Below are 25,894 nucleotides of genomic sequence, written 5' to 3' on the forward strand. Positions count from 1 at the left end.
CATCCGTGACCTTAAGCAGAAATGTATTCATTGACACCTGCCTTATATCTGCAGCCCCAGGCCACTCATCTGTGAGGTCCACTCAGTACCCAGATTCCTGATTCCCAGGCTGACTGTAAGATCTTGCTCAGTAAACAATCTAACAACCAGACACTCAACAGTGGTTTCCCTGAGGATGTAGCCCTCACTGCTTTGCTTTAGTTGCTAATGGTCTTCGGCCTCTGATTATTTTTTCAGCAGCCGTCTTTGGAAAGACTAAAGTTGCAGTCAGCTGGATCAGATTTACACAATTATTCTCTGTCCTTCATGGCACAGTTACTCAGGGTGGCCCTTTTCTCTGACATGGAGCAGAGAAAAGTGTGTGTGTGTATGAGAGAGAGAGAGAGAGAGAGAGAGAGAGAGAGAGAGAGAGAGAGAGAGAGAGAGAGAGCCACTACACTAGCAAACCGTACCAAAGCAATTCTTAAGTTATGCTCAGAGGAGGAGCCACTGATGCACTGTGCCCCTTGTCCCATAAGTACATCACACGGCTCACGTATCTACCCAGATAATTAATCATTACCCGCGAGCCCTCCTCTGAGAGCCGCATTCCGCTGTGGCTCTCCCGTGCTTGCTGAGTTATCACTCGCTACTAAACATACTTTTCCCAGCATGAGAGGGAAGGGAGTTCTGGAAGTGCGGGCCTGATTGACAGTTAAATGCTCACGGAAATCTACAGTCCATCTAGCTCTCTAGCTGCCGCCGTGCAGGGACGAGAGCAATGGCATCAGATTGTGCTCCCACCGTCCTGCTGATTTCAACAGCTGATTTGCTCTGGGGAAGAAGTCATTAGTGTGGCCGGTTTGGGATGATTTCATTTTCCACCAACTGTGTTGGCTTTCCTTGTGACGCTGGTCCAAGGGACAGATGGCTAAGTTTAAAGAACGATGTGAAATTCAAAACTAAACCTAATGCGCTCAACGGCTAACCCTGACATGGCAATGAGGATGTCTGTTTTTGGTGTAAGATGGCAATGTTAGCACAGCACTGATGCGGTTCTCAGCAGAGCACAGACTGAGCATCAAATGAGGTCATCCTAATTACAGCAGCTCAGCTGTCACCCTGTTTGTATACTAAAGCACCCGCATGGTCAGGGAGCACAGAAAACCTAGGGTTTTCAGAGCGATCTCAGACTGTAGCATGCTGAGCATTGTCTCTGAGCTGGTAATAGGTGCTCTATGTGCTGATCAGTCCCACCTCCAGAAGCTTACAGCCACAACAAAAGAGATCTATCCCCAACAAGTTAGATGGCATGAGCTGACAGCTGGAGCTGTCCTCGGACCTCCACAGGGGTGCCACAAAGGTGTCGGCATTCACACACGTGAATGCACACACATACACACACACACACACACACACACACACACACGAATATGTATGTATACACACACATTGTACATACCTCCCCCATCCCCAACACACGCACATACCCAGAGGCTTGCCATGTCTAGCAGTTCTGTGTCATGGCCTGCCATCTTCCGATCAGTCCTGAGCATATGGTAGCCTTCTGCGTTACTCTGCATTGCTGGGAGCAATCCCATACCCCGTGTCACATATCCCAACATTTCCAACTTGTTTTGCACACTTAAACAAAAGAACGTTTTCCAGCAGAGATCAAGGGAGTTAGGCTTCCTTAAGAGCAAATGCAAACATTCCCTCAGTGTGTCCGTATGCTGGGCTCCTATCCATCCTCAGTTAAGAATGAGAGTGGCCTAAGTCCTGCTGCTGACTTTAGCAGGTGGAGAAGGGAATTAGAACTGGGCAAAGTGGAAAACTAACGGGGGAAGTGGAAAGATTTTCTAATGGCTCAACTTAAACAGCGAGAACCGCAGTTTTCAAAGCTTACACTGTAGTTTGCCTGAGTTGTAACGTGTCCATCTGTATTGGGATGCTAATTTGACGAGGACCCTGTGTTTCTACTGTAGTAACCATTACTTTGAGAATGACACTGTGGCTCCTGAGTATATGGACAATGTCCTCGTGCTGACACTGCCTCCTCAGAACTCCCCCTCAAACACCTCTTTCTCCAAACAGTTTTCACAGGTGAGTTAGTTGTGTGTGTATGTTTATGTAAGCATTCCTTAAAGATAGCGCAGGGTAAGGTAGTTAAGTTAGTCTCTCATTTGAGCCCAGATTCTTATAGTTGCAAGTAGTTTTTGCATGTGTGTATATATGTCTATGTGTTCATTGTGCAGGTGTGTGTATGTGCACGTGCATGAGGAAGCCAAGGTGGATATTGTCTTCCTCTTTCGATCACCACTTTCTTTATTTTTTATTTGTGTGTATGTGAGGGTGGTGCCAAGTGGGTGAGAGTCTTGCCGAGGTCAGAAGAAGGCATCAGATCCCTTGGAGCTGGAGTTATAGGCAGGTGTGAGCTGCTGGGGTATTGAGAACAGAACTTAGGTTCTCTGTAAGAACAGCAAGTGCTCTTAGCCGCTAGACCTGGAGCTCACTGATGCTGCTGAACGAGCTGACTGAAGAGCTCTAGGGATTTACCTGATCCGATCCCTGCACTGGTCCCACAGCCCACCCACCAAGTGCTGGGACACAGGAGTGTAGCATGACACCTAGCCCACCCACCAAGTGCTGGGACACAAGAGTGTTCCATGACACCTAGCCCTTACATGGATACTGCAGATCTGAACTCAGGCGCTCATGTTCATTACTGAATGAGCCATCTCCTCAGGCCCTGCAAGCACTTTTGCTAATTCCGCTTGGCTCAGTAGATGCCACGGGCTCCTGCAGTGTACAGAGCTTTTGCAAGTACAGCATTCCCATCAAACCTCATCCTGCAGGTCACTGTGTGAGACTCTAGACTGTGAGAGCAGCGGACATCTCCACAGCATCAGAGAGCAAGTCCCCATATGGAAGAGGAAGCCTTGCTACTGAGTCAGTCTCACACTTAGGAGAGGTAGAAATTAAACAGCATAAAATAACTAAAGAGGTACCAGAAAGTTTTCTCCATCCTAAAGCAATGCTCTCCTGTTGCTAGCCCCCAAATAGGTGCTCCTAGGTGAAGACATGACAGTGGCGTCCATCTTAATGAAGTTGACCATTGTCCAGAGGTGTGCCAGGAGAATGCTAACGTATTCCAATTGTTTCAGGGTCCTGTCTGGTTTGGCACTTGTCCCAGAAAAGGGCCTCCACTTCCCATTAAATCATAGTCACTTTATTACATTGCAAAGCTCTGAAGATACGTTAGACTCTGCCAGTCACTGAGCCCTAATGAGATGCAGTTGGCCATATGCCGCCTTCTGCTCTCTGCTGAAAGAGGTTTATGGTAAAGGAAGAAGGGGCAATCCAAAGACGCCCAAACAGCTTTTCAATGACAAGTGAGCACAAGTCCCTACACGCTGTAAGGAAGTATGAACATCACCCTTTACCTAGACCATATGTTCCAAGCACACCAGTTCACGGACCTGTCAAAAATCAGAGGTTATAAGTTCCTTTAATGCAAGGGCTTAACTGAGTTCTGTTTATCACATGAAATAATGATTTTTGTGGACTGGCCACATAGCTCAGTGGGGAAAGACACCTGCCACCAAGCCTAATCAGTTGAGTTTGATCCCAGGGTCCCACATGGTAGAAGGAGAGACCTGAGTCCCAGAAGTTATCCTTTGACCACTATCTGCCGTCCCCCAATAAATAAATAAATAAATAAATAAATAAATAAATAAATGTAATGAAATGATGATGTCAGCAAAAGAAACGGGAGCTTATCTTTCCTTTTAATATTTCTGAAAAGTGTAATTCCATGTGCATCGAACTTGAATTGTCTCTTGGCTTTGGCAGAAGGGAGGTCCTAAGTGCATGAGTATAACAATGAACAGGGCCTGTTTGTTGGGGTTTCTGTTCTACCCGGTTCCCACAACTGTTTAGCCCCAAAGAAAATCACATATGGGTCTCTAAAGTTATAAAGCTGATTGGCCCATTTGCTCTAGCCTCTCACTGGCTAACTCTTACATCTTGATTAACCCATTTTTCTGATCTATGTTAGCCATGTGGCTCAGTACCTTTTTTCAGTGGGGCAGATGACATCCTGCTGCTTCGGTGATCTGGGCAGGAGTGGGAGGAATCAACTTCCTCCTTCCCAGAATTATCCTGTTCTCATTACATCATTTCTACTTCTTGTCTGGTTTTCCCACCTATATTTTCTGTCTGGCCAATCAGCGTTTATTTATAACATGATTGACAGAATACAGACATTTCTCCCACACCACATGAGAAAACAGAACCTATCTGGTTCAGGGGGCAAGAGCTCTCAATTCATAATCCTGCAACAGGCATTGGGTAGTGGATGCAGAGGTGGCTAACTCTAATATTTTGCCAGGACAGATTTGAGGGGACTGAAGTGACCCTAAGTTAAAACCAACTTCAAAGCACATCCCACCCTGGACACTGGGGGCAGGGCTTGTTTTCTCGGCTTCGGGTTTTCTCTTTTACATTCTGATGAAAACATTAGCTTAGAGCAAATTGTGTTTCTGCATGCAATCCTATAAACATGAAAGTGCTGGATGTTGATTTTCTTAGCTACACTGTGTATTCCTCCATCACAAGAAGGAAGCATAATGGCTTCTAGACCTTTCTCTAAAGGCAGGCTTCTTGCTTACTGATCCCATGAGAAAGCAAAATTCTGACAACAGAGCCGTGGCCCAAGGAGGTATTTCCAGTCCTCCTTAATATCACACTTCCATGTCCTCTGATGCCATTTCATCTTCCAGTCTCTCACTGATCCCAATAACATTTTGCTCCAAACTCAAGACCAAAGCCCCCCCCCCCCATTAAAAGATTTTTTTCTTTCTTCTTCAGGGAAGAAATGACTTTTCTCTCGCTTACTTGGAGGGAACCTTGCTGTTTGGGCACATGCTGAAGATATTTCTTGAAAATAATGAAAATATCACCACAACCAAATTTGCTCGTGCGTTCAGGAATCTCACGTTTCAAGGTACCCGGTCTCTTTAAGAGCAAACAGCATTAAAGTCAAAGAAATTCAGGCTTTGGGAGGGGGCGGTGGGAACCCCCAGAGGCTTCAGCATTTGATGCTTCAATTGCAAAAAAAACTGAAACTCAACTGGAGGAAATGTTTCCACACACTCTCCAGACGTTGGGATGCATAACTAGACTGCAGTTTATGCTACAGAACTGTCTGTTGGCAGGGGTGCTGCAGAATGAGCGTGCAGCCTGAGGGCTATATTCGTGAGCAGCCTTTCACAGAGGGTGTTATAACAGTGGTGTGTGGCCTGCACTTGGAGATTAGCAGGAAGAGACACTCTGGCAGTTTATTTTTATTTTTTAAATTGGCATACAAGATATAATTGCGGCATTTCAAATGGAGTGTGTTTTAGTACTCTACTCACCTTCTCTAGTCTCCTGATCCCCTAAACCCACCATGTGACCTGTCTTCTCATCTCCTTTCTTCTTAGGTTCATGTTTGTCGGTTTATGTTTACTTCTTTATATCATGATAGATCTCCCCCACCTCCTGTGTTGTCTTTATTTTCAAACCCCCTCACAACAACACCACCAAAAGCAGCATGCCCCCCCCCCCCAGCTGCTGGATTGACACCCCCATCCTTCACGCTCCTCTTGAAGCTCCTCTTTCGTGTCTTGGGTCTCAGGCAGGAGTTATGAAGAGATTTCATTTTAAGAAATTATCTTGAAGCTGGAGAGACGGCTCAGAGATTAAGAGGTCCTGAGTTCTATTCCCAGCAAACATATTGTGGCTCACAATCATCTTTAATGAGATCTGGTGCCCTCTTCTGGCCCACCGGCTTATATGCAGGCAGAACACTGTATACATAATGAAGAAGAGGAGGAGAAGGAGGAGGAGGAGGAGGAGGAGGAGGAGGAGGAGGACGAGGAGGAGGAGGAGGAGGAGGAGGAGGAGGAAAAGAGGAGGACAAGGAGGAGAAGGGAAGGAAGGAAGGAAGGAAGGAAGGAAGGAAGGAAGGAAGGAAGGAAGGAAGGAAGGAGAAAGAAAGAGAAAGAGGGAGGGAGAAAGAGAGGGAGGGAGGGAGGGAGGGAGGGACGGAGGGAGGGAAGGAAGGAGGAAGGGAGGAAGGAAGTTATCTTAAAGTCTTGCCCAAGGAAACCTTTGTCTGAACTAAAGTGAGCCTTCTGTCAGCTCCAAAAGGTAGCAAATGGTTAGCATCTGGTCTGAGAGCTGTGCCCATGGCTGTGTGTTTCCACAGGGAGAGGAGGAGAAAGTTTCTGCTTCCTCAAAGAAGCAGGGAGAGAAGTGTATTGATCACCCGTATGTCCTGAGTTCTGACAGGCACTTAGGGAGTCACAGCCATGGTCACAGTCAAGTGTCCCAATGACCATTGTCACAGGCTCAGAGCCAGGAGACATCTATCTGTCCTAACTTAGTCGTTTATCACTCTGCAGCCCTGAGAAAGTGTCTTACTATCTCTGAGTCTCATGAAAATTACTTCTCATCAATAAAATAGGAATGGCAGTTTTTATGTCGTGTGCTCTGGAGAGAAGAAAATGGCAAATGTGCATTATCCATTCAGCACAGACCTGGTGTCTGGTAAACATGAAATAAGTGTCAGGTTTAAATTTGAATTTATTTACTTGGGGCTGCCCATATAAGTGAGCATTTATACATGTGTACCACAGGATGCAGAGGCCAGAGGGTGACTTGTGGGAGTCGGACCTCTTCTTCTACCATGTGGGTTCTGGGGGATTGAACTCAGGTCTTCAGGAAGCTCCCTTCCCCCTGAACTATCTCGGCAGCCCAGAGACTAGCTGTTATGTTTGAAGATGCAAACATTTCCCACCTCCTAACCACACGCTCTGTATGGTCAATCTACGCTGCTATTATTTTGTAGTTAGGTAATTGAAATATAAACAACTGAAGCATCTTTTTTCAGTGTTTTAACCAAAAAACAATAGAGAAGCAGTTTTTTCTTTGTACAATGTAGACTGTGCTATGCCCCATACACTGTGCAACTGAGTGAGCTGTGTCCCTGGAAATATGTGTCATGGACAACTGAGTGACATATCAACTTGCCACATCCTAAACGAAAGAAAGAGAATTCTCCTTCTAAACGAACATCCTCCCTAAAAACACCCTTCACAAATCCCAGGGGCAAGAAGCGATTGAGGGCTGTCTGAAAAACACATAATAGAGTGATTTGAATCCATTTTACCGTCTCCATCAGGACTCTACTGTGTCAGGCCCAGAGCCAATGATGCTCTCCAACACGCTCTCCTCTCTCTCCCTTAGGTTTTTCGGGACCTGTGACTCTGGATGACAGTGGAGACATTGACAACATTATGTGTCTTCTGTATGTGTCTTTGGACACCAGGAAAGTATGTCTGACTTCTTATTAGAACATGGGGGGGTGACGGGACTGGGTGAAAGATAGTTAGCCTGGACCAGGCCCAACCCTGAAGGAGGGACCCTGTTCAGGATCTACAGGTAGATCATCTCAGCTTTCTTGGTTCTCATACTTGTACTTCACTTAGGGTAGGGGTCCCTGAGCATGTTAGTTCATAGAACGTTTAATCAGAAATCAACATACACACACACACACACACACACATCAGACTAGGGATAGAGTCAATGAACAGATAACAAGCTAATGGCAAGCTTTTTCTAAAGACTGGAAATCATTTTTACAAACCACAGATTCTGAAGAACTCGCTCTCCCCACCAGCACTCCCACAAAGCTTGTGAACTGTCCAGTCCCTCAGGCAAACATAAAATACTCTGACACTACACTTCCGCTCACGTCACACACTGGTTTTCCTCACTTCCGTGTTAAGGCCTGTACTGGCTAGTTTTGTCTCAACTTGACACAAGCTCTAGCTGTCTGAAAGGAGGGTACCCCAGTTAAAAGAATGCCCCCATCAGATTGGGTTGTAAGATAACCTGTAGAGTATTTTCTTAATTAGTGATTGATGTGGGGAGTCTCGAACCATTGTGGATGGTACCACCCCTGGGCATTTTGGTATTGGGTTTTTATAAGAAAACAGTTTGAGCAATCTATGGTGAGCAAGCCAGTAAGCAGCACCCCTCCATGGCCTCTGCATCAGCTCCTGCCTCCAGGCTCCTGCCTGGTTTGAGTTTCTCCCCTCACTTCCTTTGGTGATGAACGGAGATGGTGGAGCATAGCCAAAGAAAGCCTTTCCTCCCCAAGTTGTGTCATGGTGTTCATCACAGCAACGGAAACCCTGACTAGGACAGAGCCTCCAAAAAGGAGCAGGGCACCATTTCTCCACACAGAGCTTCCCATCTAGTACGGAGTTCATGACTGACCAGCACTGAACCTAAAAATGGAACTGCTGCCCTTAGACATTCCAAAGCTGAGCCATAGAAACCATGGAAGCCACTGTTCCAGTCAAGAAGTGGCCACTGAATGCCTTTTTCCTGCAAGAGGTCAGGCCCTGACAAAACTGGAACTCCAGAAGAAAATAGTGTTCATTTGTGAAATGTTTCAGAGTGGACATTATGACATGCTTAAGTAATATGTGAGCATATGTATTGACACTGGTTTTGAGAGATACCAACCATGACAAGTGTGAAAATTCAAAAAAGATGTTCATGCTGAGAAAGGGACACAGGAACTTTGTGGCAGTTTTTCGTAGAATCCACAGTTTCTGTTACTATATTGGACCTTAAATGAAATACTATATTTGAAGCCAATAAGATGGCTCAGTGGGTAAAGGTGCTTGGCTGTAAACTGGACAACCTGAGTTTGATCCCTGGGACCCACATGGTAGAAGGAGAGATCAGGAGAGATCCGACTCCTGAAAATTGTCCCCTGACCTCCACATGCATGATACACATACCCACCTCCCAAATAAAAAAAAATGCAAAAAGGAACATGTAGTGGGCATCCATGCCATGAGGAAGCCTCTTAGATTCCCTAAAGACTTCCGTACACGGACCCACATCCTTACCCAACTGGAAGGCGTCCTTGCTGCCCGTGGAAGAGAGGCAAAGACATGTGTGAGATCTTTCCTTGCCCACGCTGCTGCTCTTTACACGAGAACTCTCCCCTACACAGCTCTTCCAAAGCAGATCTGACCAAGCATTTTAGCAATTGACTGCATCCAATCGCAGGACATAGTGTGTCTATCTGGGGAAACCTAGAGATGAACTCTCAAAACATGGGAGCTAGCAAGATGCTAGTCCACATCCAGAGAGGGTGTCAGCAAAGGATCAGAATGCCATAGCCTAGTGTACAGGTAAACTTTGACCTTCCATAGATGCAATTATAGATTCAGTTCTCCAGAGTAAAGGCCTTTAGATGTAAGTTTTCTATGGGGAATATTTTCAGGAAATGATAATGACTGTAGACAGGAGGCCATGTTTCAAACATATTTTACACAGCATTATCGATATCTACAATAAAAGATCATGGCTACTCTGTAGTGATGTTTCCATTAGCGGATGAAGCAAATGAAGACTTTAATCACAGAGGCCTAACTAATAACTGGCAATGATGGCTCACATTTGGAATCCCAGAATTTGAGAGGCTGAGGCGGGAGGATTACGAGTTCAAGGTCAGACTTGGCTACAATATCATGAGTCCCATCTCAATTGTTAAAAAATGCTGTCATGTTTTTCTTTTCTTCTTTTTTTAATGCCCAACACAGTATGAGATTCTTATGAAGTATGACACCCATGAAAACAAAACTATCCCAGTGGTTACAAACCCCAACTTCATCTGGAAGGACCACCGGCTCCCTAATGATGTTCCCGGGCTGGGTAAGACATTCTTAATGGGGTTTCTTTTTCTGGCATCGTATCCATGTAATCTGTATGAAGTAGCTTATTTTCCTTCTCTTCTCATCTCACGTAGACTTTCTGGGCTTGGAAATGTGGGTTTTACAAACCCAGTGAGTTACGTAAATATAGCCACATTCTAACTTAGCTAACCCTATTCTGAAGATGGATCCCACATAAGCAAGTCCCCTAGAAAACAAGGACATAAAATGGGCAAACTATAAGTAGCCATATAAATACTTGCTTTGCTCTGCATGCATTTTAATGCAGCAGAATCAAGGAACATTCTCTACATTTTAGCAAGGACTGTTTGCTATATCAGGTTGAGAGATAGTGTTCATGGCCCCGAAAGCCTCCTCCATTCCTTCACAGGACATACATTTGGTGACAATGATGGTGACACAAGGAGATGAGGTTCTACAAACCTTAACATGGCTTGGCCTTCGTGTGAGCAAGACACAATGAGAACATACGATATTAGCCCTGGCCTTCAACAGGGAGGTCAGGGGCCTCTGTGGACCATAAGATGCACATCACATTCTGTGGCTAGCTTGGGCAACACTTAATGTAACAATCAGTAATTCTATACTACTACTAATCTAGCATCTTAAATTTAAGATGAAGATCTTAAATTCAGACACACAGTTATACTCAAAGATGTGAAATACCATCAATGGTTCTTAGAAATTTATGATGTATTCTTAAATTGAACACACAACCAAATGAAATTTGTTTGCAAAGAATTTTAAGTGATAGGAAACTAGTAACACTGAAGAATAGAAAAAAAGTGACTATTTAACAAGGCCCTAACTTGTAGGAATAAAAGCGAAGCAAAATACATAAAATTTTAATGTTAGTTTCCATTGAGTAATAAAAGCCTGAAAGAATTTTATCCCTTCTAAATATTTCTGAATTTTCAATTCTTATTCACAATGTTTGTATTCACTTATCACTTTTTAAAGTACTAAAAACTGAGTTAGAGAGCCGGGCGGTGGTAGCATACCCCTTTAATCTCAGTAGTTGGGAGGCAGAGGCAGGCGGATCTCTGTGAGTTCAAGGCCAGCCTGGTCTACAGACCGAGTTCCAGGACAACCGGACCTACACAGAGAAACCCTGTCTCGAAAAAGAACAGCAGCAAAAACAAACAAACAAGCAAAAAACTGAAAAAATTTCTATTCTGACAGTGTTCTGTGCCAGGAATTAGAAGTTTGAATCGCTTTTACGAGAGCATCCGTGGTCTGACGGGCTTGCTTGTATTCAAACCACAGCTGTTTCTAAATGTTTTCTGGTCTGGAACTCCTACTAAGTAGAAATGACTGACGTAAAGCCTTAAGGGAGGTGTGAGAGGGCAGTGTATCCTACCAAACAAAAGATGACCCAGAGACAAGTGCAGGTGTACTGTCATGTGACTTAGACATGATCTTGCCATCTTTCATTCATTGTGAAGCCGGCAGACTAGAGTAACCATAGTAGCCACTAGAGGGCAGCAGAAGGTTTGCCTTAGAAGTAACGTGAGTCTGGCTAAGCCAGGAAGAGCCGTGGAAAACTGCATTTAGCCAGGTGTGGGGTTGGCTCACATCTGTAATCACAGCATTTGAAACACTGAGGCGGGAAGGCCGCCATGAGGTTGAAGCAATCCTGTGCTACAAAGCGAGCTCTAGGCCAACCTGAACTACAGAATGTGACTCCAACTCAACAACAGTGAGCCTATTTGGTTTAGATAGTACGCTTAAGTATCCAATTATGGTGACTATGTCTAGCACAGTGAGGTGCTCATTTTCTGCAGATAGGGACTGAAATGAGCCCAGTCCCTCAAACTCATGCTCTGGCTGTGGGCATTATATTTCTTTGACGTGTTTTGGTTTTTTTTTGGTTTTCTTGTTTGTTTGTTTGTTTTTGTCTGGGATAGGGGTGTATTGCTGCAGGACTGTGATAGCAGTGTGTGTGGCGGAAGGTGCCCATCACAGTCCTGGACAGAATCCATCCAAATAAACACAGCCATGGAGGCAAGAGCCCTTAAAGTGGGAGCAGAGAGGAGAAAGGTCCCTTGGAAAGCGAGCTGATAAGCAAAGGGGGGCGGGGCACAGTCTTGCACTTGCTGAGCAGCTCTTGCTGAACAGTGTCCCCGGTTTTTGCCATTTGCTAGATCTCTGCCTAGGGACGAGGAGGGAGAGAGGAGAGAGAGGGGAGAGAAAAGTTTTTAGAAGGACCTAGCATGTCTAAAACACATAAGTTTATGGTAGAGGAATTTCTTAACACGTTTTAATATTTGGGCACCTTTTTCTTGTCTCAGTGTAAGTAGGAGGAGGGACAAACTGTTATTCAGACTTTTCGTCCGTTATAATTTACTCCAGATGGGTGCAGGCAAGCTGGTAGGCACCAGGCTGCTGCTGCCTGCAAGGATGGTATGTGTTCAGGTGCCACGTTAGAGACTCATGCCGGGTGGGGTGCCTGCCACTTTAATGGGAAATCTGTTATCTCTCTTCCTGGAGTAACTTCATTCATTATTTAGAAGCGATCTCCTGCCTTTTTAAAGAAACTCCCCCTAAGTGCGTTCTCTCTCTCTCTCTCTCTCTCTCTCTCTCTCTCTCTCTCTCTCTCTCTCTCTCTCTCTCTCTCTCCCCTTGCTATAAGAAAAATCATGTCTTCTTTATTACATACCATTATCTCCCAACTCCTCACACATGTTGTCTCTCACCTTGAGTCCTGACACTGCGCCCACTGACTTCCTGCCTAGTGGGGAAACTCCTGGCACATGGTAGCCAGGATGACCCTATGAGGGTTTACTGCTGTGGCCTTCTCTCTCTGAACTGTTGTTCCCTTGCGTCCTCAGATGTCCTTCCAGAGTCCTTGGGATAGATTCCCATTTTCCTTGATTCCACTTAGTCTTCTGAGAATCTATGAACTTATGATGTCTCCTCAACACACACACACACACACACACACACACACACACACACACCATAACAAATAAAATCTCGTTATTGTCTTCCCTCCATAATCTAGACAGCTTGGAAAGGACTAGCAAACAGCATTGTGGTTTCTTAGGATGTGAGCCCTACATTTGAGAATACCCTTCGCTTTCTTCCTGCAAGAATCACCTTAGACACACAGGTCTAGAGAATGGCAGATAGGCTTAGAACCCTCCAAATTATGTGTGTTGAATACCACTTAATGTTCTTATGACCGTGGTATGGTTTTGATCAGAAATAAAGCGTTACACAGCGGTGCCTGTTGTTGTGTGCCTATAATCTTATAATCCTCACACACCGAGAAAAACAAGCGATTCCAAAATGGAATCCTTTTTCTGTTTGTTTGCTTGGTTGGGTTTTATTGGTTTGGTGGTTTTTTTTTGGGGGGGGGGTGGGTCTTTTTTTGGTTTTTGGTTTTTCAAGACAGCGTTTCTCTGTGTAGTCCATATGGACCTTGAACTCACAGAGATCCACTTGCCTCTGCCACCAGAATGCTGGGATTAAAGACATATGCCATCACTGCCCAGGTAGATAGCCTTTTTTCCTGGGCACATACAACAGCTTTCTTCAGAGCTTGGGGATGCTGGACGCCTGTCACCAATGGAGAGATTTTAAAAAGATCGGAATTCTTCAGAGAGGCTCTTGCTTTTCCTGTCCTCAAGTTATGTTACAGCAGGAGAAGCTTGGGGCGCGTTCACACTCATCCGTGCTCCCACTAATGTGCTGTTCCGGCCTCCCTTGCCACAGGCCCTCAAATCCTGATGATCGCTGTCTTCACGCTCGCGGGGATTGTGGTTCTGCTGCTGCTGATTGCTCTCCTGGTGCTGAGGTACCTACCGCCTTCTCACAGGCTTTCCCTCCTGGTGGGGAGGAGACAGGGCACAGGTCTGGTGTCTGTTGGCAATGCATGATGCAACAGGCAGACCTGGGATCTTGAAGGCATCTGCATCAAGAGTGGTGTCAAAGGCAGAAGCTGATACGGGTAGGTTAGAATCCCAAGTAAAGGGTTCTGCCTGTCTGAGGTCTTGTGTGTGCTTGGGAAGATTGTGAAAGAGCCGTGTGTCCAGACAGCCACATTATATAAGCAGTGTGTAACTAGCTTGCTTCAGAGTTCTATTGGTGTGTTGTGAGAGATTGCAGAATCTTTGTATGGTATAGTGTGAAGGTGAGACGAAGCTGAGAAACCATCCGTACAACCAGGTGTAATGGTTCAAGCCCGTAACTCCAGGCTGAGTCAAAAAAAAAAAAATGTAAGTTTGAGACCAGCTTGCACTACATAGTAAGAATTTGAAAATTTGAAATTTATACTCTAGCAGTGCTGAATATGCATGGGCAGCTGGCATATACCCGTTCTGTTGAACTTGTCCATATTGGGTTTCATGGTCTAAGTTGATGAGGACAACTGGCCAGGTCTCTTCCTCAAGAAGGCACCAGATCTCATTACAGATGGTTGTGAACCACAATGTAGTTGCTGGGAATTGAACTCAGGACTTCTGGAAGAAGCATTCTGTGGTGTACACATGTATATATGAAACACACCAATGCGTGCGCACACACACACACACGCACAAATCCACATTTACATATACCAATCTACATGCACACTCAGTCACACAAACACCAATCCACATAGACACAAACACATGCATACATCAACCCCCATGCCAATCCACACACACACACACACACACACGCGCGCGCGCGTGCACACCAGTACACAGACACTTGACTCTGTAGTCCGCAGGAATCATGCAGTGAGATTTCAGCTGATAGAGCAGAAGGCTGGCTGGGTGGTGGGGGTGCACACCTTTAATCCCAGCACTCGGGAGGCAGAGGCAGGCAGATCTCTGTGAGTTCGAGGCCAGCCTGGTCTACAGGATCTAGTTCCAGGACAGGTTCCAAAGCTACAGAGAAACCTTGTCTCGAGAAAAAAAAAAAAGAGCAGAACAAATGTGTTCTGATAGAGGCAAACCCAGTGTGCCAAGTGCTGCACCTACCACTTTTTGCATATCGTCTGATTCTCTTGTAAAGTTGTAAACACTTTCCTTTGGTGCAACATTCAGCAGAGTATGGATTATTGGGCACAACTCTTTCCCATGTAGTGGTATATTGGGTCATCCCCCCACTCTGTGGGACCTCCAGTGGGAAATTTAGTCACCTAGTCCATAAACTTGGTCCCCACAGTCTAATCTCTGCTCCATTCCCTGCGATACATTAGGAACCACCTCCCTGCAGCCGTCTTCCACTTGGTAGGACATGTGATCAGCAAAGGAGTCTCTCATACAGATCATATTTGGGACCTTCAGGGATAAAGGGGCGTCCAAGCTCAGAGAGCTGCCTTTGTTTTGCGTGTGTATATAAACTGGGAACTTTACAGAACAAGAGGAGAATAAAGAAACTGATGCAGAAAAGTACATAGTGGAGAATTCATTTCATCCTTAGATCTAAGTCCCGCGCTTGCTGTAAGTCTTCTTCTGAGCCCTGAAGGGGACACTGAGGCTGGTACTCAGAGATCCCCTGTATTAGAAGGTGGTGGCCCAGCGCTTTGAGAACTGGGTTTATCTCCATCAGAACACATTTGTTCTCGTGGGTCAGACTTCCGCTCTATCAGCTGAAATCTCACTACATGATTCCTGCAGACCGCAGCAACTCTCTCTCACATACGCATTAATACCCATACACACATACATGCTCACACGCTCTCACAAACACGCACACACCTCCACCCCCACAAATCCATAGACACACAACCATAACACACATAACACACTAAATTCATGCGCATACGCTGACACATACATAATCCACATAGACACACACACCAATTCATACACATCCAATCACATACCAATCCATATAGACACACACAGAAAGAGAGATCAAAATTCATGTAAGATAATAAAATAAAATGATACAATAATGAAACTGAGAAAACACAAACAACTCTATACCAACTCTTTGATGCCATAACATAGCTGGCAAATATCTGGAAATAGCCTCTCCACAGAAGTCAGACTAACACAAAACTAAGAAACAACGAGCCACCATTTTACAGACATCATAAATGTTTAAAAATGCGTAATGATATCAAGAATATTGGAAATGAGAGTTATCGCGTTGGGAAATTGGCATGCTACTTTGGAAAAGGATTTCGTGGTATCCATGAAGTTGAAAGTGTGTTCCTCCACTGTAACCCAGGACGGTATCATGTGTAGTGCCTGAAGAAAGGAATTAGAAAACTGTCTTTGTACCTTGGGATAAATGTTGAACTAGGACCTCATACAGCTCAAGCTGGCCTTGAAATTGTTATGTAGCCAAAGCTGATCTTGAACTCCTCATCTTCCTGCCTCCTCCTCCCAAATGCTGGGTTCCAGGCATGATTCTCTTGGCATGGCTTAAACTTCTTGTTTTAAGGGCAAGGCATGAAAAGAAATGAGTTATTTAGGAGTATTGTGGAATCAATGGTGGTTTCAGATTTTACTTTTTTTTTTTTTTTTGCCCCTCAAGGCTGTCAGGGTTTTGTTTGCTTCTGGTTTTGCTTTTGCTTTGACTGTCTTTCATTCTTTTCACCCTCATTCCAGATCCTTTATTATACTAAATGACTGTCTTAGCGAAGAACTTGGGAAAGGGAAATGAAGAGAAGAGGATAGCAAAGCCCACAGTAGCCCACTTAGCAGTTGGAAGATCATGGGGTCACACTCAGTGTCTGCCGGCCTGAGGTCTGTAGGTCAAGGTCCTGAATTTCTCCTAGAGTCTGGGAGCCAAATGGAATGGATGCTGTGGTGGTTTGAATGTAACAGCCCTCATAAGCTTATAGGCAGTGGTACTGTTAGGTGTGGCTTTGTTGGAGTTGGTATGACCTTCTTGGAGGAAGTGTGTCCCTGTGGAGGCAGGCTCTAAGGTCTCATATATGCTCAAGCTACACCAACTGTCTCAGAGCACTTCCCGTTGCCTTTTTGGATCAAGATGTAGAATTCTCAATTCCTTCTCCAGTACCATGCCTGCCTGCACGCTGCCATGCCCCACCATGATGATAATACTCTGAACTGTAAGCCATTCAATTAAATATTTTCCTTTATAAGAGCTACTGTGGTCATGGTGTCTCTTCACAGCAACAGAAACCCTAACTATGACAGATACTTATAAATACCTCCTGGTGGTTCTATTCATTTTACAGAAAATACAGAAGAGATAATGAACTTCGACAGAAAAAATGGTCCCACATTCCTTCTGAAAATATCTTTCCTCTGGAGACCAATGAGACCAGCCAGATCAGCCTGAAGGTAAGTTAGGTGTGATCTACCTGTTGATGAGAACTCTGTGATGATAGGACTTTGGTGGCATGGTAGCAAATGTGCCACACATGGACACTTTAGTTCATTCAGAAATCCAAGATTTAGATGTTTGCAACTTAAAGGAGGAAGGACGGTTTTGGCTCGTGGTTTCAGGACTACTTTGGCTGTGATCATGGTGGCTTGTTGGATAGCTTGCCCATAACTCCATGGGTCAGCAAAGAGAGCAGTTAGGACAGAGCCCTGTGATATTCCAATCTGTAAGGATTGTCCCACCCCTTTCCTCCCAGTGGCTCACTTCCCCCAGCTATGTCTTAAAAGTTCTAGAGCATCCCCCAGTAACATCACCAGATGGGCATCAAGTCTTCATACACATGAGCCTATGGGAGGAATTTCACCTTCAAACCCTAACAGTGTGTCAGTCTTTGCATCTGACCTGGAAGAGAAATAAATGCTGGTAGGCTCTTCTCACCCTGGGTACTCATCGCCTCATGCTCAGTAGCTGCCACATGTTTTGGTCATTGCTGAGGAGGCCTATGCTGAGATTTGTCTAGAAATGCAAATGGTAGCCAGTGTGAACAACTCACCCGCATTTACTGCAGGAAGGCCAACTCCCCATAGAGAGCCTCTGCTTCAGCTTTATTGGCATGCCTGGGATGACGACACTGAAAGACAAAGGATTGAGAAGCTGTGTGTAGGTGTTCCCAGCCGCTCAGCCCCGAAATAATAACACAGGGACTGTATTAATTACAACACTGCTTGGCCAATCACTTAAGCATATGGCTAGCTAGCTCTTATATCTTTGGTTAACCCATTTCTATTCATCTGTGTATCACCTGTGGCTGTGGCTTACTAGCAAGTTTTCAGCATATCTATCTGTGGTGGCTGCTACATGGCTTCTCTTTATTCCGCCTTCTTTCTCCCAGCATTCAGTTTAATTTTCCCTGCCTAGCTCTACTCTACCCTATCACAGGCCAAGGCAGCTTCTTTATTCATTAACCAATAAAAGCAACACATATACAGAAGGATTTCCCACATCAGTTTAGGGTCATAGATAGATAGATAGATAGATAGATAGATAGATAGATAGATAGATAGATAGGGTTGATATTACTACAATGAAACACCATGACCAAAAAGCAAGTTGAGGAAAAAAGGATTTATTTGGCTTACACTTCCACATTGCTGCTCATCACTGAAGGAAATCAGGACAGGAACTCAAACAGAGCAAGATTATAGAGGCAGGAGCTGATGTAGAGGTCATGGAGGAGTGCTGCTTACTGGCTTGCTTCTCCTGGCTTGCTCAGCCTGCTTTCCTATAGAATTCAAGACCACCAGCCCAGGGATGGCATCACCCACCATGGGCTGGACCCTCCCCCATTGATCACTAATTAAGAAAATGCCTTACAGCTGGATTTCATGAAGGCATTTCCTTAACAGAGGCTCCTTCCTCTCTGATGACTCAGTTTGTATCAAGTTGACATACAAAACCAGCCAGGATGGGCAGATAGATAATAGATAGATAAATAGATAGATGATAGATGATAGATAGATAGATAGATAGATACATAGATACATAGATAGATACATAGATGATACATAGATGATAGAGATAGAAATGATAGATAGATAGATAGATAGATAGATAGATAGATAGATAGATAGATAGATAGATAGATAGATAGATAGATAGATAACACTTACTGAGAATTTACATGCTAGATGTGTTATCACTCTGTTTCATCTTCTCCTGAGCCCATCAGGTAACAGGACTGGAATTCCAGAAATGTGACTACAGTTTGAATCCAAATTAATTGAAGACTTGAAGATCCTACCTCCTGACACATGCCATAGAATTATCTGTATTTCTATGCTGAAGCACAGAAAGGAGTTTGTGAGTTCTCTCAAGTCAGGCAAGAGCTGATAGACATAAAATCACATTACAGTTTGGAGCTTCTCTGCCAGCAATGTGGTCACATGATGTCACCACACACAGAAAGCAGAGAAAGAGAACAGGAAGTGGTGCCAAGCCTTATGGGTATTCCACCTTCACATCCTGCACGCTGCCTTCTGGTGGCTTGAACCTACTCACAGCTGTACATGGGTGACATGTTCCTTTGCCCCAGGCTTACTTCATGCTCCAGCAGCCCTCCTGTAGTCTTCTGAACCCTGAATTTGGCCTTCTTTATCATTCAACTAGCAATGTAGGTAAAAGGAAAATGGAGGCATTTTCTCAGCTGAGGCTCCCTCCTCTCAGATGAATATAGCATGTGTCAAGTTGATATGATACTGGCCAGCACAATCGATCCCTTGTCAAACTTAACACACAAACACATCTCTATTAAGCCATAATCTTTCTTTTCCTATTCAGCACCAAGGTCACACATTAATATAAACATTATAACACAAAATATTTTACAAACTCAAATTTTTAAACACTTTAAAAGTTGTATTTTTAAAAATATCAGTCTCCTTTAAAATGCAATCTATAAAATTCTAAAATCTCTTTTTTAAAAGTTTAAAGTCTTTTTTACCATGGGCTCCTGTAAAATCAAGATTAATTAAATATTTTATTACTTTGAGAGAGAAGAACCAGGGTACAGTCACAAGCCAAATAAAGCAAAACCAAGCTTCAACAACATACATAACTCACTGTCTAATATCTCAGATTTACTCATAGTCTTCTGGGCCTCTCCAAGGAGCTTGGGCCCCTTCTCTGACACCCTTCACCCTCTGCAGCTCACACAGCTTGTCTTCTAAACTCTACTCCACCTCTGCTGCTGCTCTTGGCAGTCATCCCATGGTACTGGCATCTCCAAAATGCTGGGGCCTCTTGCTGCATCTGAGCTGTGCTTTCACCAATAGCCTCCCCTGGTCTCTCTTCAAGGACTCCAGCCTACCATACAGTACTAAGCCTCAGTTATTTCCATGACCCCTCATGCCTTCAAAATCAGTACCACCTGGGTGGGTGACTCTTACACTACCAGGTTTGACTGGCAGCACAAGGTGTAACCTTGCTCACCTCTGGAACATAGCTCCTGAGTGCTAACTCTGAGGAAGCACTTCCCAGAAGGTCTTATCTCAATGATGCTGATCTCTTCTTAATCACTGCTAATTTCTCACCTCCAGTAGACCAGCATCAATTGTCCCAGTAGAGCAAATGTTTTACTTCAGTGATGCTGGTGTCTCATTAATCACAGCTGGTTCTTCATTGACAGCTAGCCAGAACCACTGATTCTTAACTCAGAATAGAAATGGGCCTGATAAAGTCTTTAAGCAACTCTCAAACCTTTCTTTGGATCTTCACAAGCCAGGCCTCCTTCATCTGCATTTCTCTCAACAGTTTTATCTTCCAAGTACCTGCAGAATAGCTCATCAATGTCTGAATACTAAATGGCTTTTCTAGTTCAAATTTCCAAAGTCCTTCCACAATCCCTCCCCCTCAAAACATGGTCAGGACTGTCATATCAATACTCCTACTCCTGACACCAATTTTTGTCTTAGTCCAGGTTTCTATTGCTGTGATGAAACATCATGACCAAAGTGACTTTGGAGGAAAGGGCTACACTTCTATGTCACTGTTCATCATTGAAGGAAATCAAGATAAGAACTCAATCAGGGCAGGAACCAGGAGGCAGAAACTGATGCAGAAACCGTGGATGAGTTCTGCTTATTGGCTTGTTCTCCATGGTGTCTTCACTCAGCCTGCTTTTGAACTCAGGACCACAGCCCAGGGTGGCCCCACCCACAATAGGCTGAACCTTCCCCCATCAATCATTAATTAAGAAAATGCGCTACAGGCCTGCGTACAGCTGATCTTATGGAGGCATTTTCCCAACTAGAGTTGCCTCTGTAGGCAGAGACTGCTCAGACCTGAAAAACCACACAGAAAACATTGTTTGGCCTATTATCTCAGGCTTCTTATTAACTAGCTCTTATATCTTAAATTAACCCATTTCTGTTAATCTGTGTATCACCACAAGGCTGTGGCTTACCGGTAAAGGTTCTGTGTCTTCCTCCTTCAACAGCTACATGGGATCTCCCTGACTCTGCCTACTCTCTCTATATATCTCTGTTCAGATTTTCTACCTGGCTTTACTCTGCTAAGCCATTGGCCAAAACAGCTTCTTTATTAACCAATGGTAATAAAACATATTTACAATGTATAGAGGGGACTCCCACATCATCTCCCCTTTTTGGTCTAAGTAAAAAAAAAAAACGGTTTTAACTTTAACATAGTAAAATTTCATATAACAAAACAGGTATCAAGCAAGAATTACACTTATTTATTCTATTTGTATCTGGAAAGTGTCATATTTAATTCATCTTTTATCATAACTAAGAAAAACTATAATTGTCTTTAACACTAACAAAGACCACAGAAGGATATAATATTACCTAAGTAAACAGAAGTGCATTGTAAGCAAATCCCACTCCAACTCTAGAGTTGACAGAAATGTCTCAGTGCCTGGACAGTCACCTAGAGTTCTTCTGTATTGTTGGGGCATCCATCTTCAGTCTACAGGCCCTTAGTATCTGGCAGACTTTTCAGTGAAGCAAAAAATTTCTTCTGTGTCCTATAGAATATCTGCAGACTCTTTCATGAAGCAGAAACCCTGAAAGATTGTCTTACCTTCTTTAGGCAATTTCAGCAGTAATTTTTCTGTGGGTCCTGCATGGCCAGTTCTTATAGCATACCATTAAGCAGTCCAGGCAAGAGCAGTTTCTTGCTCAGATGGCTAACAAATTCCACAGGAAGTCTCTTTGATGCCCATCATCCTCTTGAAGAAGATTGGTGTCTCATTGTCACGGAAAGTCCTAAATTCTTAAAACATTTTAAATAACAAATTCTGTAGGTCATTGAAAGGTTTGAAGAACACATATCCATTTGAAATATATCCCTATAGTCTAGAAAACCTAACTAACATGACTACAAGTTTGGCTATTATAAATGGCTATCTATTAATCTATATTTTTAAATTATACATTACATTTTTAAGTGAGCTGTACAAACAGAATACCTTAAACAAAAGTGGAAATATAACAAAATTGACCTTAAATTTGTGTCAATAAACAAAGATCCATACCAATGCAAAGTATTTATTTCTATACCATATCTCCCGTTAAATGAAAATAAACATTTATAAGCAATCATTTTGGGAATTTGGGTATAGTAGTTTTCTCTACTTATTTCTACTGTTTCTTGGGTGAAGTATTTTAGGGGTTCATGGAGACCTTTGGGGGATCTTGTTCCATCAAACGACATTATTAGCCTGGAAGGAATCCAAAGGTGTTCATCTTCTGTGGAAACAAAAGCATAATCTTTTTTCCAAAGCAACATATCCTTAGATCCAAATTTTGAAGACAGGATACCCGTAAGTTGGTTTAGCTTAGCAGCCCCCAGAATCAAATGTCTCTCTGCAGTCAAAAAAAAAAAAAATCAAAGAAAACACAATAATATGCATAATCCAGACTTTGTGCATATTCCATCTTTACGTGGCTTATTTTTCTCTACCCCTTTAATATATAACTATCTGTACTCATTTATATTACTTTTATTTTCTCTTTAAAAACTTTGTCTTTTTTTAAACCATTTACTTCTTTTTATCACTGTCTGCACTCTTTTTCCTCCATCTCCCAAGACTACATACATTTTTTAAACACACTGTGTCTCATTTAGAGGCCTTTTATGTCTAAATCTGTCCTATTGAGTATCTGTAATTATTTTCTGACCAGGAGTGTTTTTAAAATGGTAAGCAGCTTGGTTGCATCAGCCCTAGATGCTGGCTCTGCCTCTCTTGACCTTTTGAATATGGTGAAGGTATGTTTACTGGCAGCTCTATGAGCCATGCTCACTGCCCCAGCTCCAAAGAAGCAGAAGGTCTATGTTGCCATTAAACAAGTTGTAGCCCACTGCTCACAGCATTTATTATTATTATTCATCCCATTTAAGTGCAAGACCTCCAGAAAGAGCTACTAGCATGAATCCGGAAGTTGCCTTTTTTTTTTCTGCTAATGCTACCTCAGGAAACCTTCTCTTGGAGAAGCCACGCCTCTGTACGCTGCCAGCAAGCAGAACCTGTCTGAAAAAAAAAATGCAGCTACCAAGAAGCTGTGCTTAACACTGTTCTTTTGTGTCTAGAATTCCTTCCCAAGCTCTCTCAGTTTTTATGTGGATGTAGTTGCCCCATGCTGGTGCCATTTGTAGATGGAGACTCAGGTGTCAAGTTGTTATAAAACTAGCCAGTACAGCACCCCAAGTTTTAATGAAATGCACATTGAAGACATACAAGTCTTGTTTTTCTGTTTTTAGAGCAGAAGTCAGTGGCAGGAAAGGCAGGAGCTATATCTAACCTGCAATGGTGTGCATATGTTCATTTACATGGGTGCAAACCACATGTATGTGTTGTTCTGTGTTGACTTTTTGTTTTGTTTTGTTTTGTTTGAGACAGGGTTTCTCTGTACCCTAGCGGTCCTGGACTAGCTCTTGTAGACCAGGTTGGCCTTGAACTCACAGAGAGGCCTGCCTGTGTCTCCCAAGTGCTAGGACTAAAGGTGTGTACTACTGTCACCTGGCCTGTGTTGACATTTTTTTTTTAAAATCAAACTTGCCAACATATAAAATCATGAAATATTATATAAAAATTGGAATTTCAGGCTTCTTTTGAAAACCTAGCTGACTTGGCAGTTCTAGCCAAACCCAGGATTGCTAGAGACCTGGTCCTAGCATCTCACTTGTATCTCTGCTGGCCCTTTAGGCCTAAAATTGCAACTCAAATGCAGTGAGTTTTGAAGCATCCTCCTCTGGGAGCACCTGCCGGGAGCTGGCATAGGCCAAGGTTTCCCCCAGGAGGAGAGTCAGAGGGGTAGGAAGCCAAGAGAATTCTGGGTTTTACCAGGACCACGAGAGGGAGTGAGGAAAGCCCAGAGTATGAGGTGGTAGACACCTGGGTAGACGGTCGTGATCAGAAGGAGCAAAGGGTGCACCCGGATCGCATCAGGGGGCCTGCCCTGCATGGTGTAGAGGACTCAGCGGACACTCCCCCTCCAGAGTCCCTTCGTCTTTGGCAGTGGACGGGACAGGCACAAAGTTCTGTAACAGCTGCTCTTTTCTCTGCCAGATTGACGACGACAAAAGACGGGATACAATCCAGAGACTACGGCAGTGCAAATACGACAAAAAGGTTGGCATAGTACTCCCCACCCGGCGCCCACTCAGGAACCCTTGCAGTTAGTACAGCCCGCTCTGTCCCAAACCCGTCAGTTTGTACAGGCGGCTTCATCATCGTCATGTCCCCTATAACCCTTCCAGTTAGTACAATCCCCATCCCCTGTTCCACTGCACCCCTGCTCCCCTGAACCCTGTGGGTAGTTAGAGCAGCCCTGTCCGGGTTAAGTTGCGTGCTCTGACACAGGGTTGTCCTAGTCCCTGACCTTGGCAATGCAGCGGTAGAGGTGCCCAGTAGCTGTAAGAGACTCATATAGAAGGCAGAGCCCTGGGGACATGGAGAAACAGATGAAGCTTTCTTGGGAGAAGTCGAGAACAGGAAGGAAAAGGAAGCATGGGAGTCAGTTCACTCAAGGAAGCCCTTCTACTTTGGTTCGTTCTCAAGGCTCTCCTATCAGGGAAGGGCTCCGTCCTTCCTTCCTCGCTTTTCCTTCCTTTCTCTTTCCTTCCCACTTGTCCTTATTTCCTCCTTCTGTCCCTCCTCCCTTCCTCTCTTCCATTCTGTACGAAATGTGCAAACTCCAGCCTACTAAATCCCAGTTATGAGGCACCAGAGATAGAAGCCTTAGTCTCAGGCTGTGACGGCTCCAGAAAGTTTACTGTACAATGGGGCCGCAAAGACTTCTGGGAAATGCTTATAGTGAATGGCACCACCTCTGCTGTCCTGGGGCTCAATTGGCTGGAGATTGTGAAAAGACGTACAAGCTGCAGCAATCCCCCTTTTCTGCAATTGATCTCGGCAGAAAGTGATTCTGAAAGACCTCAAACACAGCGACGGCAACTTCACCGAGAAGCAGAAGATTGAACTGAACAAGGTATGTGCTTGTACAACCCTTCGGAACTGACTTCATCCCATTTCTCCAAACACTGCGGTCCCCCGGGTGCCACTGCTGACAGAGAACCCCGGGCAGAGGAAAGGGTGACGAGGCTTCTTATTGGCCGCCTACCAAGGGGTACTGGGGTGTGGGGCCTGGTGTGAGCTACAACACAGCCCTGGGATTATTTAAAACTACTTCGAATGTTTATTCAATGTGGTTGAGTAAGATGATGTTTGGGGGAAGAAGCGGATGCTGGCATTCAGCTGTTATGTGGGATCTCAAAAGGAGCACATTTCACTGGTGCATCAATCTCCACCCTGGCACCCCCACCTGCCCCCTGCTGCTTTGGTTTGTAACCAGCCTAGCCGTCTGCCCTCCTAGCTGCTGCAGTCGGACTACTACAACCTGACCAAGTTCTATGGCACCGTGAAGCTGGACACCAGGATCTTTGGGGTGATCGAATACTGTGAGAGAGGGTCCCTCCGGGTAAGGAACCATCGTCACTTCCTATTGCCTAGGTGGTTCACCACATGAAAAAAGACAAACAAAATACATACTGGAGATGGCTCCGTATGCGCCTGTAACTCCAGTAGCCAGGGATCTAACATCCCCTTCTGGTCTCTATGGGCCTCGCACACATGTGGTGCACATACACACATGCAGGCAAAATGTGCACTCACATAAAACAAATTAAAATTTGTCCCTAATGAAATAACATCAGAGAGATGTCAGAAAGAATGAGCAGAATCATCAGGCTGCATCCCCCGGTCCTATGATATCATTACAATCCAGCCATTCAGAAAAGCA

The 25,894-nt window shown here is 44.3% G+C and overlaps 1 protein-coding gene across 1 annotated transcript in view; it reads left to right on the forward strand.

Annotated features, from left to right (window-relative positions):
• Window positions 1-25,894, forward strand: part of Gucy2c (guanylate cyclase 2C) — a 75,012-nt gene that overhangs the window by 22,447 nt on the left and 26,671 nt on the right. The window contains exons 7-15 of the mRNA XM_038319063.1: window positions 1,965-2,082; window positions 4,849-4,984; window positions 7,270-7,355; window positions 9,648-9,759; window positions 13,497-13,578; window positions 16,927-17,032; window positions 24,163-24,225; window positions 25,013-25,084; window positions 25,469-25,573. Of these exons, the coding sequence (XP_038174991.1) occupies window positions 1,965-2,082; window positions 4,849-4,984; window positions 7,270-7,355; window positions 9,648-9,759; window positions 13,497-13,578; window positions 16,927-17,032; window positions 24,163-24,225; window positions 25,013-25,084; window positions 25,469-25,573 (880 nt within the window). The remainder of the gene's footprint in view (window positions 1-1,964; window positions 2,083-4,848; window positions 4,985-7,269; window positions 7,356-9,647; window positions 9,760-13,496; window positions 13,579-16,926; window positions 17,033-24,162; window positions 24,226-25,012; window positions 25,085-25,468; window positions 25,574-25,894) is intronic.

This window comes from Arvicola amphibius, chromosome 2 (genome assembly GCF_903992535.2).
Source record: "Arvicola amphibius chromosome 2, mArvAmp1.2, whole genome shotgun sequence".
Lineage (NCBI taxonomy): Eukaryota > Metazoa > Chordata > Mammalia > Rodentia > Cricetidae > Arvicola > Arvicola amphibius.